This window comes from Panicum virgatum, chromosome 4K (assembly GCF_016808335.1).
Source record: "Panicum virgatum strain AP13 chromosome 4K, P.virgatum_v5, whole genome shotgun sequence".
Lineage (NCBI taxonomy): Eukaryota > Viridiplantae > Streptophyta > Magnoliopsida > Poales > Poaceae > Panicum > Panicum virgatum.
In genome coordinates this window covers 5,744,780-5,760,946 of record NC_053139.1, presented here as the reverse complement: position 1 = coordinate 5,760,946, position 16,167 = coordinate 5,744,780, and the positions used below count along the sequence as shown (strand labels likewise).

At 42.3% G+C, this 16,167-nt stretch overlaps 2 protein-coding genes across 3 annotated transcripts; one reads left to right on the top strand and one right to left on the bottom strand.

Annotated features, from left to right (window-relative positions):
- Nucleotides 1–15: 15 nt before the first annotated feature.
- On the top strand, nt 16–11,742 carry LOC120702755 (ALBINO3-like protein 2, chloroplastic). 2 transcript variants are annotated; one of them, XR_005686516.1, is made up of 15 exons: nt 16–545; nt 740–846; nt 1,227–1,354; nt 1,676–1,747; nt 3,068–3,169; nt 3,974–4,033; nt 5,057–5,122; nt 5,863–5,910; nt 9,856–9,969; nt 10,157–10,303; nt 10,387–10,442; nt 10,534–10,646; nt 10,733–10,798; nt 10,885–10,994; nt 11,204–11,742. XR_005686516.1 is itself a non-coding variant. In XM_039986678.1 (15 exons), the coding sequence occupies exons 1-15, from the start codon at nt 73–75 to the stop codon at nt 11,340–11,342; spliced, it is 1,806 nt and encodes a 601-aa protein (XP_039842612.1). In that variant the 5' UTR covers nt 31–72; the 3' UTR covers nt 11,343–11,742. The 2 variants fall into 2 exon arrangements, 1 of the variants encoding a protein (XP_039842612.1); XM_039986678.1 differs by having other exon boundaries at nt 31–545; nt 10,529–10,646.
- Nucleotides 11,743–11,755: 13 nt separating this feature from the next.
- Nucleotides 11,756–16,017, bottom strand: LOC120702756 (adenylyltransferase and sulfurtransferase MOCS3-1-like). Its single transcript, XM_039986681.1, has 11 exons — nt 15,652–16,017; nt 15,350–15,442; nt 15,077–15,132; nt 14,746–14,810; nt 14,565–14,639; nt 14,391–14,469; nt 14,232–14,270; nt 14,014–14,122; nt 13,440–13,558; nt 12,566–12,685; nt 11,756–12,482 (listed from the first exon to the last, which is right to left on the bottom strand). The coding sequence occupies exons 1-11, from the start codon at nt 15,950–15,952 to the stop codon at nt 12,096–12,098; spliced, it is 1,443 nt and encodes a 480-aa protein (XP_039842615.1). The 5' UTR covers nt 15,953–16,017; the 3' UTR covers nt 11,756–12,095.
- Between the last annotated feature and the right edge of the window lie 150 nt (nt 16,018–16,167).

Sequence of the window (16,167 nt, the reverse complement as noted above, 5' to 3'; positions counted from 1 at the left end):
AACGGTTAATAGTTTCCACGAGTGGGTTTAGACCTTGTTGTCCCTTTGCTTCCAGAGCACGTGACGAACGCCATGGCGCTGGCGATCCGCCTCCTCGGCCGCCGCCGGTTCCTCCAGCCACCGCTCGCCGCCGCCGTTGCCCACCTCTCCGCCGCTACCCAGAACCCCAGACACCATCACCACAACCTCCCTCTTCATACTCCCACTCTCCCGTTGCCCCCTCGCGAGATCCCCCCTTTCGCTCTCCAATCGCGAAGCTTCTCGTGGTACTCCCGCTCTAGCTCCGGGTCGGGCCCCAGTCCGGGAACCCCTGCCGCGGACACTCCCGGAGAGGAAGCGTACACTGAGAAGGAAAGCGTATTCTTGGACAACGCGCATATCTTTGATGGCGAGGAAAATGTCGCCAGCGCGGCGGGCGCTGCAGCGGATGCCGTGGGAGGTGCCGGCGGCGCCACGGCCGAAGGTGTTGGAGGAGTGTCAGAACTGGCTGTCAGCACAATGTCGGAGCTCATGGACGGGTTCCATAACCTCACTGGACTGCCGTGGTAGGTTCCTTGCAGCGGGAAAAGCTATCCATTTCCCGTTATTTTTTGGCAACGCGTTTTCTTCTGGCAATTTGAGGCCTTGCTTGGGCTTTTGTATGAGTCTTGTTTGTCGTACTTTTGCACGTCTTGTGAATTATCCCCTGTCATCGAGGCCGTGAGTCTAGTTTAAGTGTAACTGTTGATGTTCATTACAGGTGGATAGCGATCTCCCTTTCAACTGTGGCCATGAGACTGTTGATACTTCCTACCCTCATAGTACAGCTTCAGAAGACTGCTAAAATTGGTCAAATAATGCAAAAATGTAAGCAGTACTGTTCTGCAAACTTCTCATTACCTGGTGATGCAGCGATGCATCAGATATCAGGCTCCTGTTAAATTATTTGATCAATATTGTTCTTCACCTACCAAAATTTGAGTAGAAACCCATTCTAAATTCCCAATGGGTTTATTTATATGTAGTACCATCCAGTACAGACAACTAATGGTCAATACCCCCCCCCCCCTCTTCTGATGTAGTAACACAGTAATAGCATGGTAGTGCCTACTGCTTAGTATATTATTTATCTCAAAATACTTAACTTACAGGTGCCTTAATTTCAAACATGCATTTGTAAAGTTGGATTTATATTGTGCATTTCATCATGTGTTTCTGATTTGATTCTCATATATCTTCTTTTTAAGTGTCCTCTTCATTACCCCCTCCTCAGCCGGGAAGTAACTTCCGTGAACAGTACCTTCTGTTCCGGAGGAAAAGGGAGGAGCTTGGCTGTCCCTCCTTTTTATGGAATTTTGCCTATTTTTCAGTACAGGTAAATACTATGATAAGATGTCCTGACTTGTGTCCTTAACATAGTTTAGTGTAGTTGTGGATCTTATGATTGATGCTACGATTAATTTTGGAGTCTATATTGTGGTGTTCCTAATCTATCTTTTCCCGTATGGCATAGCATTTGAAAGTTGAAACCGAACTAGCTACTTTGGAACTTCTCCTCTGTAATTACTCAACTATGTAAATTGTTTCTTTGGCAATAAAGTTCAGGCAACCCCTGGGTCGCCATAGTTTCCCTAAAAAAACGAACTAGATTAATGTTATGTTGTGATCTCTTCTGCCCTCTCTACTTATGTTGCAGTTCCCTTGCTTTATTCTTTGGATGATGAGCATTCGGAGTATGTGCTTGAATCATCACCCAGGATTTGATAATGTATGTTCAAGGTATCTCTGTACTTAATTCTCGTCTATTCATTTTACTATTCTCAAGTTTTCTGCAGAGAGTTATGATGTCTTAAGGTCATAATGCTAGCAACCATATTTGTTATTCATATTTTTTGTATTTTATATGTACTCATGTTCTTTGTTTGTTGTATTGTTCTGCATTTGACAGCTGATGTCTAACATTAAAGCATTCATTTGTCAGTTGCACTTATGACACAACTTATTGCAAGTATAAGAAAACAATCATATTGATCAGATTTCAGTCCTAGAATTACTATGTCGCTGTTGGCCGATTGGATAGAGTTTAATGCAGTTATTTGTACTTCACCTAGCTCTGAGAAGGAAAAAAAAAGAAAAGAAAAAAAGATGTCAAAGTGTGAACTACTATAGTACATGATTGGTACATGCGACCCACGAAGTTTTAGGGCACTATTGAGCTACTAGAGATATCTTGCGTGCATACTGTTAAGTTGGTCCTGTTTGGTTTGTGCTGCGCTAGGAACTGCAGCAACTTTGACCATTAATTAGATGTACTAAATAAAGACAGTTTGTAAAACTAACTCCACAACCCCTGCATTACTTCGCGGGACGTATCTAATGAGGCCTTCGACTGCACGGTTAGAGGATGTTACTGTAGCACTACTGTATCCAATCATGGATTAATTACCGTCATTAGATTCGCCGCGCAAAGTTGCATCCATCTGTAAAAACGTTTTGCAAATACACTCCGTTTAGTACTCCATGCATGCAAGATTCTTTTTGTAGCGCAACGGAACCAAACGGGCCGTTGCATATCTGTAGGTTGCAGCAGTTACATTGGAGATTTGGAAGTGTTGAAAATTTTGGGCTGGTGGTGGAACTGTATATGTGGGGGCCATGGTGTGGTGCTTTAAGAGATTGTGGGCTGGATTCAGCTGAAGTTAGTAAGCCAACGGTACCGACATCAAGGGATCCACAAAGAATATGGATGGCTGGGGTTTGATACTGCAAGGCTCGGATGCCATGTTGGCATTCAATCAATAAGGAAACCTGGTATATATACAAGAAAACAAACGGATGTATGGGCAACACTTAGACTTGGTGGGCTAAAAAGCCAAAAACAAAAACATATCAAGCTATACGCTAGTATTGGTAGTACTATAGTTACCGTTTTTTCCAGATATATATTGTCTAATAGCATGTGTATCCTGTTTATGAAGCATATATTCATATTTGCAATTATTTTTATTATTATGCTGCATAGTTAACTTCATTTTTCTTTAATGTAAATTTAACAGTTCCTACTGTTTATTTCTGGACTACTAAACAGGGTGGTATTCTGTGGTTCCATGACTTGACTGAGTTTCCACATGGCACTCTAGGTCCTATCTTTCCTATCTTAGTTGCTGGTCTCCATTATTTAAATGTTCAGGTACTTTTCTAGCCGATTTCTATTTTAAAAGCTTTTGTTTACTAGTTTTCCTTTCCTACCGTGTTTCGTTTTGCTCTTTAAGTCTAGTCTCTAGTACTGGGACAACGCACACAGTGTAGCAAGTTAAAATTCGTGGCTGAGTTAATTTTTCCTTTGGTATGTTATGTGATTATTAATTTAAATTTTCATATATAATTTTTGGTTAATAATCATGCAAGCAAGTTGGTATGACCAATCATAAGTTGGTGGTGATTTTGATTTCTGTCTATTGTTGGTCCTATGGATGGAAAGGTTCAAGAGATATTTCCATCTCATGAGTAAACATAGAGGGGAATGCAATATGTTTGGCCGTGCTCTGATAAAACCTTTTCAATGAAATCTAGAACATTCTCAGTTCCTTTTGTCACTAAGCGGCTCAGAAATGATAGTTTGCAATTTTATGAAGTTGGGTGAAAGTCACATCCCTCAAAAGGCTCAAAGTGGTCAGGCCAGGATGCTCACACATACACACACGAACACAGTAGGATAAATTGGTTTTGGTGCTGCCGATTGCTGGCAGCTTTTCTGGTTTCTCCACTATATATTACTGAATTAGAGCTGCAATAAAGCTTGCTAATATCATTTAATGCAGAAAATAACTACTATAATCTGCAAAATACTCATGCTGAAAATTAGCTAGCTCTAAAGACTATGCATCTAGACACTAGCATGGACCTGGACACAGGATTATTTTCCAGCACTGGGATGAGGAACTTGTTTGTGCTAAATTGTCTGTGAGACTGACTCCTTGATCTGTTTCCTCAGATTTCTTTTCAGGGGTCCCAGATCAAACATCTTCCAGGAATTTTCGGCTTGCTGTTAAAGGTATGATCCATAAAACCAGTCACAGGGATACATGTAGCTAGTTGACTAGCTGTCACAAATTCTTAATAAGTTATCAATATGAGTGACCCATTACTCAGATTTCATTGTGAAGAACATGGATGGTTCGTCCATCGATCATTAAATCAAGTGTTTTTCTTTGTTCAAGTGTATGTGTTGTGTGTACCGCACTTGGGCAGTTGGCCTTATGAAATATGGCCCATATAGTGTTATTAGCTTACTTTGTCCATGTGGGTATCTACACTTTGATGGAATGAAGTGGTGGACATGGTCCACACTGCAGTATGATGTCGTGTGAAGTAAATATTGGACTAATGACGATGAACTATATACTTGTATGGTGGCAACCAGTTGAGGTCAATGTAATACTTGTAGGTTTTTTTGAAAACCAATACTTGTAGGTTTTGGAATTATACTAGCATTACAACGATGTTCCACAGGTCTTCTTTGTGTTCTTGTATTGCACTGGATCCACCACTGCCAGATGGCATTGATATTGCATTTATATGATGGATGTTACACTGATGCGAAGAATTTTGGCTAAAATGCCTGTGCTGACTGGTTGCTATACTGACTTTTTGATATGATACAATCAAGCTATGGTTGGTACATTGACCCCTTTGGTAGGGTCCATTGTGTAGAAGGGTAGAGAGAGATGGGAAACACTGCACACCCTAATCGCGGGGGGGGGGGGGGGGGGGACCTTCATTATATAGCGCCAATATGGCTTAGAGTACAAGATGTAGATGCCCAATGGGCCTGCATGCCCGATACGGGTCATGTGTACACATACACAACTATACATGCCCAATACATTGAAATAACTGTGAATTAATATTAGACTGACCGTTTACTTTGCACATGTCTCCTTCTCCCTCCCTACTTTTTATATGTAAATCTGCCCTGTTCTAAAAATAGTTCTACTTTGCACATGTTTCCTTCTCCCTCCTTACTTTTTATATGTAAATCTGCCCTGTTCTAAAAATAATTCTTTCTTGTTTGCAGTACTATAGAATATACTTGGATGTGCTGACTATCCCTTTGTTTCTTATCGCGTATGTGATCCCTCAGGTCAGCTACTTGCATATTCCCTATGTTCTTATTATCATATGTGATTCCTCAGGTTAGATTAGGTTTTATTTGGTTAGGAATGAATGCTGTGTACAACATGTTTGAAATCTATTGTCAAGTTTGGCAGTCCGAGATTAATTAAAGTAATTTGGCATAACTATTATGGTGGATCCATTTCATTAAGAAGTGTGATTTTTTAATTACTGCAGATACTTAGTATTTACAATTGTTTCCAGCAACATGCTCTATTTGGCAGAGTGTTCCACGGTCAGATTACAATCCTTTGTCACAATAATGACAGATGGATGCTACCTATTACTGCATGTGCTGTCACAAAGTTAACAGAAGTTAACAGACTTGGATGAATTTAGATGTTGCAGCTTGAGGGGAAAGCAGGTTCTGCAAAACTGTGGCAGACTTGATTTGGAAAACAGTTTTGTTTTCTCAAACACGCAGGAGAGTTGTGTATCATTGCATCAATAGCAGAAGGGAAAACATACAATACACACCCACACACCCCACAGAGATCAGGTTTGGGTGCAGGGTTACAAACTAAAAGCATTGTACTCTTATATTATGATATGATGTATACTAATTTGCACTGAAGTGTTTAGTCAATGATGTTTTTGCTACCCCCAATCAAAAGCATGTAGTCTAATAACACTTGTTTGCTACTTCTGTTTTAATAGAATAGTAATTCAGATTCCGGAACCTGATTATTTACAATCTTTGATTGGCAGGGAAGCCTGGTGTACTGGACTACAAATGGTTTATTTTCTGTAGCTCAGGTTAGAGCAATTGTTTCTTTTACTTGTATTATGAAGTCATTTCAGTTTGGGATATTGTGAGAATCTTGTATTCTTTTTCTAGTAACTCTATGCCTAAATCTGAATATGATTGTATAGTAAAGTAATAATACACCTCAACAACAACAACATAGCCTTTTTTCCCAAGCAAGTTGGGGTAGGCTAGAGATGAAACCCGAAAGAAATAAGTTCAAGGTTCAGGCACATTGATAGCTAGTCTCCAAGCGCTCCTATCCAAAGCTATCTCTTTAGAGATATTCCAATCCTTAAGGTCTCTCTTAACCGACTCATCCCACGTCAGTTTAGGTCTACCTCTACCCCTCTTTACATTATCGACCCGCTCAAGAACCCCATTACGCACCGGCGCCTCAGGAGACCTTCGTTGGACATGTCCAAACCATCTCAGCCGATGCTGGGTAAGTTTCTCCTCAATTGGTGCCACTCCGACCCTATCCCGAATAACTTCGTTCCGGACTCTATCCCTCCTTGTGTGCCCGCAAAACCACCGCAACATCCGCATCTCTGCTACACTCAGTTATTGGACATGTCGCCTTTTTGTAGGCCAACATTCAGCACCGTATAGCATCGCCGGACGAATTGCTGTCCTATAGAATTTGCCTTTTAGCTTTTGTGGCACCCTCTTGTCACAAAGGATGCCAGAAGCTTGCCGCCATTTCAACCAGCCAGCTGAAATTCTATGCCTACAATCTTCATCAATGTCGCCATCCTTTTGTAGCACCGATCCTAAATACCGAAAAGTATCCTTCTGAACCACCACTTGTCCATCTAGACTAACGTCTCCCCCCTCATGCCTAGTCGCACTGAAATCGCACATCATGTACTCGGTCTTGGTCCTACTAAGTCTGAACCCTTTCGACTCTAACGTGTGTCTCCACAGCTCTAACTTCATATTAACCCCTGCCCTACTCTCGTCAACTAGCACCACATCATCAGCAAAGAGCATACACCAATGGATCTCACCTTGTATATCTCTTGTGACCTCATCCATCACTAAAGCAAATAAATAAGGGCTCAATGCTGACCCCTGGTGTAGGCCTATGTTAATAGGAAAGTCAGTGGTGTTGCCATCACATGTCCAGACAAACGTCGTCGCATTCTTGTACATATCCTTAATGAGGGTAATGTACTTAGTTGGGACGTTGTGCTTCTCCAAGGCCCACCACATGACATTTCTCGGTACTTTGTCATATGCCTTCTCAAGGTCAATGAAGACCATGTGCAAATTCTTCTTCTGTTCCCTATATCTCTCCATCAATTGTCGTATTAAGAAAATCGCCTCCATGGTTGACCTTCCAGGCATGAACCCAAATTGGTTTTGGGTCACACTTGTCACTCTTCTTAGGCGATGCTCGATAACCCTCTCCCAAAGCTTCATCGTATGGCTCATCAGCTTAATCCCACGGTAGTTAGTACAACTTTGAACATCACCTTTGTTTTTGAAGATAGGTACTAATATACTTCTCCTCCATTCTTCCGGCATCTTGTTTGACCGAAAAATGAGATTAAAAAGCTTAGTTAACTATACTATTGCTCTATCTCCTAGGCATCTCCACACCTCAATGGGGATACCATCAGGGCCCATCGATTTACCTCCCTTCATCCTCTTCAAAGCCTCTCCGATCTCTACCTCCTGAATTCTCCTCACAAAACGTCTATTGGTATCGTCAAAAGTGTCATCTAACTCAAGGGTAGGGCCCTCACTCTCCCCATTAAACAACTTGTCGAAGTACTCTCTCCATCTATCCATGATCTCTTCATCCTTCACTAGCAGTCGATCTGTCCCATCCTTAATGCATTTGATTTGGTTGATGTCCCTTGTCTTCCGCTCGCGGATCCTAGCCATCCTATAAATGTCCTTTTCCCCTTCTTTCGTGCCTAGCCGCTGATACAGGTCATCATACGCCTTACACTTTGCTACATTCACAGCTCGCTTTGCAACCCTCTTCGCTAATTTATAGCCCTCGATGTTGGCTGCACTCTTGTCAAGGTGGAGGCGCTTGAAACACTCCTTCTCCTTAATAGCCCTTTGCACCTCGTCATTCCACCACCAGGTGTCTTTCCCCTCCTGTTTGCCTCCCCTACTCACGCCAAACACCTCTGAGGCCACCTTCCGAACACATGTTGCCATCTTTAGCCACATATCATCTGCGTCTTCTCCTTCTTCCCAAGGCCCCTCACCTAGCATCCTTTCCTTAAACGCTTGTGCCGCTTCCCCTCTAAGCTTCCACCACTTTGTTCTCGCAATCTTGGCACGTTTGTCCCGGTGGACACGTACCCGAAGACGAAAGTCCGCCACCACAAGCTTGTGTTGAGGGACAACACACTCCCCAGGTATTACCTTACAATCTAAGCAATCACGTCTATCCTCCCTCCTAGCAAGGATAAAGTCGATCTGGCTCGAGTGTTGTCCACTACGAAACGTCACAAGATGAGATTCTCTCTTCTTAAACACGGTATTCGCTATCAACAAGTCGTAGGCTAACGCAAAGTTCAACACATCCTCCCCCTCTTGACTCCTGCTACCATACCCAAAACCCCCGTGCACTCACTCGAACCCTACATTAGTCGCACCCACATGGCCGTTGAGATCTCCTCCTATGAAAAGTTTCTCGCTGGTAGGCACGGTACTAACCATGCTATCTAGATCTTCCCAGAACTGCATCTTGGTACTCTCATTAAGGCCTACCTGAGGGGCATAGGCACTGATCACATTCAAAACCGAATCTCCAACTACCAACCGGATTAGGATAATCCGGTCGCCTTGCCTTCTAACCTCTACGACTCCATCCTTAAGGCTCCTATCAATCAAGATGCCTACACCATTCCTACCCGGAGTTGTTCCCGTGTACCAAAGCTTGAAGCCAGTATCCTCAGCCTCCTTCGCCTTCTGGCCCTTCCATTTAGTCTCCTGAACGCATAGAATATTTACACGCCTCCTAATTGCTACATCAACTAGCTCTCGCAACTTACCCGTTAGGGACCCTACGTTCCAGCTACCTATACAAATCCTAATTGGCTCGGCTAGCTTCCTTACCCTTCGCACCCGTCGAGGGAAGTGCGAAAACCCTTGCTCATTTTTCACTACACCCGGGCGTAGATGTAGCGCGCCATTTAGGTGACGACCCGACCCTTGCTCACTTATCATCGTACCCAGGTCATGATACGACGCGCCCTTGGGGGGATGACGACCCGGCCCTTGCCCATTTATCACCACACCCGGGTTCCGATGTAGCGCGTCGCTGAGAGGGTTACGCCCCAACGAGTTTCTTGTGGGTTTCAAATCCATTAGAATGGCTATTTTTATGCTGGTTTGTCAAAACCTAACGCAACCCTCCTTTATCCGGGCTTGGGACCGGCTATGCTGAGCCGACTCAGGAGAGAGTCTTCCAGTCAGCATAGGCGGAGTTAAAGTAATAATACACCTCATCGAAAAAATAGGGAAGACGAGGTCACATGCCCTGGTAGAATTATCTCATTCCTTTTCTTTTTCCGGGTTTGCCATTAGTCAAATATCGATCAGTAGGCATGTGTTGCAACACCTTTTTTATGCTTATGTTGCAATAATCAATAAGTAAAGGCTAAAGTAGACTAAGTATGGCCTGAATGATCATAAGAACACCTTGAAAGAGATATTAAATAACCTAGAGCAGATGGTATCATAATGCAGGGGTTGTCAAGAATCCAGAAGAAGTTGCTTAGAACAGATAGATGAATCCCAATCTCTATTGCTCTTACGTAAAGCTCTGACAGAAAAAAAATGCTTATGAATTCCCCTTTTTGTTTGTAATTTCCTGTTTTTTATCCTTTGAGCATACCTTCCATGTATTTTGATTTGAACAAGCTTGATATGATGAAGCCAACATTATGTACTTGATGTTAAATTCTAATTTTATGATTAAAGTGCAGCAATTGTCCCTAAGAAATGGTGCTGTACGCAAGCTATTGGGATTGCCATATATTAGAGCTCAGGTTGGTAGCAGAGCAGAAAAGTCTCCTCTTGAGGGCTCTAAGACGATGCAGGTACAGCCATCTACTTTACATGTCCTAGTTATTTGCATTATGTGCAATTGAATCATGATGCTCCACACTCCCCACTCCCACACCACAAACCCAACCACTCACTCACCGTCACCACAATACCAGACACTGAGGAATGCCCTCCTTTTTTTTTCCTTCATTCATTCTCTTATCACACATGAATTTACAGCGGTCACTTCTTGAAGATGCTGACTTGCAAAAGGAATTGACACCTTCTGATAATGGAACTGCCATTGAGAGTACAACGTCTAATTTTGTACTGGAAAGTATGGAAGAAAATATATCCATGTCCAGTTCACCTGAAGAGCTACTTGAAGTACGAATATTTACATTTTTTTTTATCTTGGAATGTCATTCCTGAATGAATTCTGAACCGTATACCTATATGTTTATCATTAGCAAGCATTACAGTATCTGGGAACTGGTCGGCGAGATCAAGCTATTCCACTGATCAGGTAAGTTTGTGTTAAGGTTTGTCTGTTCGCTTGTTGGGTACCATCTCCATTTGCAAACAAGAGAAGTTGAACAATGTTACCCACAGGACAGCAGTAGAGAGAAACCCAGATCTGTCTACAGCGTTGATTGGAATGGGACAAACCCTGTTCTCAAACAGATTGTTTCCTGAAGCCTCAGAATGTTTTAAACATGCTATAGAAAAGGTCTGTTGTTACCTCAGGTGGTTTTCAGCACTTCAAAATTATGATCTGAGGCAGAAATTTCAGACTTAATGCTGCCCCTTGTGTAGATTCAAGAAGATGACCCTCTTCTTGTACTTGCACTTTTCGGGGCAGGTCTTTCACATGAGCGGCAGGTAGAGTGTGCTACATTTGGATTTAGTTTATAAGAACATAGGAATAACTGTGAACAGCATAAGCATCATGACGTTTACCAATGTAGGGGGATAATGAGATGGCAATCAAGCTCCTTCGGAGAATAGCAGAGCTCAAGGAACCGGAAAAGCCCATCAACAAAACGTGCTACTTCCAAGGGATGGTTATTTTGGGAAGGTAATAGTCCTTTTCGTTTGGGGTAGAACATTGGTGTGACGCCTGACAGCTACCAACAGCCTACAATTAGTTATGATAGGGGTCCTCTTGGGTCCACACACAACTACATAAATGTTGTAATTCAAGTCCATTACTGATTTTTATTTATGCAGCCCTGCTTTCTTATAATGTTGGATAGTTTTTGAAGCTGCTGACATTCGTTTTTGCAGTATATTATCCAAAGAAGGCCGGAACTCTGAGGCTGCCAAATATTTGCAGATGGCTATTGCTTACGATCCTTCTGTAGAAAGACTTCTGAAGGAATGTGAGGAAGGAATGGATGATCAACCGAAGTCAGAGGAAAAATGACATGCTGGACCTGAAAAGATCATAGTAACAGAGATAGCATACGTATACCGCCTATTGTTTTTGGACACAAGTTTGTTTGACATGAAACACTGGAATGGCAGCCAGCAAATCCTAGACCATACTTGATCATAGAAGAAATAGAGAAACCAGAGGGTGGCAATGGCACAATTGGATTGCACGCCTTTGAAGTCTGAAGATACCTCACGTAAATCTGCTGTCCATTTCACACCACCCAGTGTGCTTGAGCCCTTAAGTCCCAACACATGCAGTTATTACTTCTGTACTTGTGTAGAATATAGTCGCTTCAAATTTTGTAAAGTAAAATGCAGCAGGAATCCCAGTGATTGACTTAGGGAAATATCAAAAATTTCCATACACGTAATCTCAGTTTACCGAACAATTTTGCCATTTGATTGATCAAAAGGTTATTTCATAGTCCAATTTATTGGCTGGCGTAAGCCATCACATGTCTTGAGAACTGTTTTAACATTCACCCCTTACATAATATTTTTTAGTAGTGCTATTGCTCAATTGATAATAATTGGAATTACTGTTCTTGCATAGCAGCATCTCTAGCTGCATTCAAACTGTTACAAAGATAGCTCAAATAAGCCAATGGCTCCTAAACTGAGAATAACAGCTAATCGTGTGGGAAACAATCTTCTCAAACCCACCTCCACAAGGTCAGCACTATGTAAGGTTGGACCTTGAGTCAAGCCTCACAAACACCAGTCAACTGTTACATCCATTTTGCTAGTACACAGGGAAATCAGGATCAACATCTTGTCCCCATGCCTGCAACCCACCTATGATATCCTTCGCAGAGGCAAACCCATTGTCATGGAGAAGCTGGACGGCTCTCTGAGAGTCGTTGCCCCTTCTGCACAGAACAACCAAGGCAGGCTCTTTACCCGAGGCTGATGCTGCTCCTGTTTCCTTCAGCAAGGTTTTGAGTGTGGGCAGCTTCTCTTCCAACATGGAGAGTGGGATGTTCAGAGAACGAGAAATCGAAGCGATCTGGAAGTGATGCGTGGGGCGTACGTCCAATAACAGATGAGGTTCGCCATTATTAACCAATCTTTTGTAATCTCTACTAGTGATCCGGGCGTTCTCGGGGAGCAGATTCACACTTGGCGCTGTCTGCAGTAAATGTAACAGTAGATGAGGCAACAAAAATTCAAGATCATTCTTGATATGATGCGCATTGCATCCATTCACATTACCTTATCGGACATTGGTGATTGCGTGAAGTGCTCATAGTCAAACTTCTGAAAATCTTGTTCTGTGAAAACTGAATTTTCGCCACAAATGGTGCAATCTGGCAAGCTTCCACGAAGCTTAACCTGCAAAGATACATAGAGTCTGACTTGATAATGAGCTATATTAAGATACTGAATTGTATAGATCAACCAACACAAACAAATTCTAAGGTTATTTTTCCAATCCTTTGGTCACTACTTAACAATTAAACTCTCTTTGAAGTTAAAAAAGGTTTGTAAGAATAAGAAACAGTGGAATTTGACTACTAGGAATAACCAAAAATTTACTACTAGGAATAGGCAAGCTATCAGCTCTCAGCAATGGTTCTGAAAACATTAAAAGGGAAGTCTTGAAACCCTGCGAACAATTGCTATGTTCCCAGAATTTCAATTGTTAATCAATAGCAAAAAACTAAAATGCAAACACAACCAAGACATGACCATCGCAAAGATACCACAGATTAGAATGTAAAGGTTCTTCCAACAAGAACAAGAAGAGTCAATGTTTCTCATTAATGTTGAGAATAATCCTGTAAAAATTACATTCCAGTCAGGACCAATTTTCATTCTTTTATGCTCAAACATGATTGGCAACATGAGTACATGACGAATTGACGCTATACTACTATTGTAATTCATGCTACTGGCTCTGTGGTAAATATACTAAAAAGAATTTAAAAAAAATACTAAAAAGAACGTGCAAGTTAAACGTAGATCGGAATAGGTGGATGCAACATTGGTGCCATCCCCCACATGGTGCAAGGAGTGGGATGCATCACAGTGTTGGACTGTTGTGATTTTATGAAAACTAATTTAGAATAAGTCATATATCACATACAATTCTAATACGAGCAGAAAGTGCGTCAAAGAGTAGCATCCTTCCACAGAGGGGTTCACCAACGGCAGTTGCAACCTTTATAGCCTCCAGAGCTTGTAGACAGCCAATTACTCCCGGAACTAGTCAACAAAAGAGTAGTTAGTCGACCAGTGTGAAACTATGTCTAAGAAAGTAATTGACAAGGTGCTAATTACAATAACTAGCAGCTAACTATATAAACTAAGAATGAGGCGTTTACACTGATCTGTTGTAAATGCACAGTAATATCACAATATTTATTAAGAACATCTTGAAGATAAACCCACTGTAGGAGTTACATCATTGAGTTAACCTACCAAAACATGTAGTCATTTATTAGTTAAGGATGAATATGGACATGAAAAAAAGAATAAATTACAAAACATTGGAGCCCTTACTCATGATTTAATTTCCTATTTAGGTTGAAGTCGACATCATAAAAACAAACAAGTTTGTGTATGAATTTGAAGAAGGTTGACAAAAAATATTCTAATTCATATTTGTCTGCTGCAAAGTATATGTTATGGCCATGAAGGGCGCTTACAGAGTCACCTACCAACCCCAAGAACACCACTGTCTGAGCATCTCTGGCAGGCTGCCACAGGTGGTGGACTTGGAAAGAGGCACCGATAGCATGGACTTCCATTGTGATGATAAACAGTCAACTGTTAGAGAAGTCAATTAATGAATTAAAATATAAGGTGAAGTTAAAAAGTACAATATCTTTTTTTTAGACAAAAAAAGTACAATAACTTTGATAAGGAAGATGTTTACCTGCCCTTCTAAACCTAATGCTGCACCGGATACAAGTGGCTGCAAAAAATAGGTAAAATCCCAGTGCCATGAAATCAACAACAGGCTAACATGACTGAGGACAGAATTCCATATCAAAGTATAGCATGCATTACTCACAAAAACAAAAAAGAAAGTTACCTTGTTCAGTAGAACACAACAATCACTGATCATATACCTAGTAGGAAGGTTGTCAGTTGCATCAACAACTATATCATATCTGTAGTTGTTTAGTTAATGCTGAAAGCAAGATGATATCATTTCAGAAAAAAAAATCATATGTCATGTCACTAATATCAGACTCTGTAAGGATACTTCCGCACAATCTCCAAAGCGTTGCACGGCTTCAGAGTATGGTGATGGTCTACCACCTTGATAAAGGAATTAATCCTGATTTAAGGAAACATATGTGGTAATAGTGAAATAATAGCATCAAATATTACAACATTTGCTTGGTAATCAATGTAGAGAAACAGCAGAAAGGATAGACTCTTACTCACGGCAAGCATCAGCTGCTGACTTTACTTTTGGTTGTCCAAGATATGCTTCTTTGTGGATTATCTGAGAGTAAGAACAGAAACCAAGATTAGCATTGATACGCCATATGACTGTTACAGATTGAAATTACCAATTTTCATTGTGAATTATTTTCAAGATTGTTTTCTCCCAATTGACTACATTTGTCGCTTATGATTGCACGCATAGATTTCCCTTATAATTCTGTTCCCAATAAGTATGCATCATTCAGATAATTCAGACATCAGAATAACCCAAGAAACTGAGAACACTAGATAAGGGGGAGAAAAAACACGCAAAATTATTTCTACCTGTCGATGAAGGTTATTCAGTTCAACATCATCGCCATCCACAATGCCCAAGCAACCTAATAAGATAACAAATGCATTGCACATGCAAAAATATCCGGGTTGAGCCCAATAACATGTTCAATTTACATATAAGCTACATAAAGCAGTCTCCTCCGAAAAAGGAGATGAGTGACGCCTAAGAATCAACTTCGAGTTTCAGAAATCTAACTGCTTCTTTGTGAAACTAAAGTTAAAGTGTTATAAACACAACTTCACAGCAGAGGTGAACATTACCGACACCACAGGCTGCTAGGTACAATGCCACGGGAGAGCCCAAACCTCCGGCGCCGACCACTAAAATCGAAGACTGTGACAGCTTCCGCTGGCCTGCCAGATAGATGACAACGCATCAGAGGATCAGTCGAAGCGAGCTTACTGCACTGCACCTTTTTTTAGCAATACACCGCACCATTGAACTGAGCACACGAGTTTGTGAATTGTGATAATACATCCGAAGCATAAGGAGGCAAGTTCTTGAAGTAACCAGGCAGCCATACTAATGGAAGCAAGTCAACATTGGAAACGAAACAGCTGACCTTCGACCCCGAAGTCCGGGAGGAGGAGGTGACGGCTGTACCGGTAGATCATGTCCGCCGGGAGACCACCGTCCGGCGCAAACCCGTTCGCGCTGCGTCGCCGGCACGCGACGCCTCCGTCGCACGAGCCGTCCACTGCTCCTTCCACCGCCGCCGCACCGTCCACTCCCTCAGGCCCTACCTCGAGCTGCGATTCCAGCAGCCGTATCCGTCCGTCGAGCTCCTCCCGCTCCGCCCGTAGCTTATTCAGCTCCTTCTCTATCGCCTCCCTCCTCCCGCCGCCGCGGCGGCCGCCGTCCATCCCGCCGCACCTGGACGCTTCGCTCACCGCTGCCGTGTCGCCTCAGCCGGCGAAATTGTGTCGCCAGCCAAGACAGCCACAGCCGCCGAAATTAACCAACCGCGCGTGGGCCGGCCCACGTAGGCACATACGCAAAGCACGGCCCACGTAGACGCTTACGTAAGCAAAGGCCTGGCGAGGCCGACGTGTCTTAAAGCCCGGCCCAGTAAGAGACC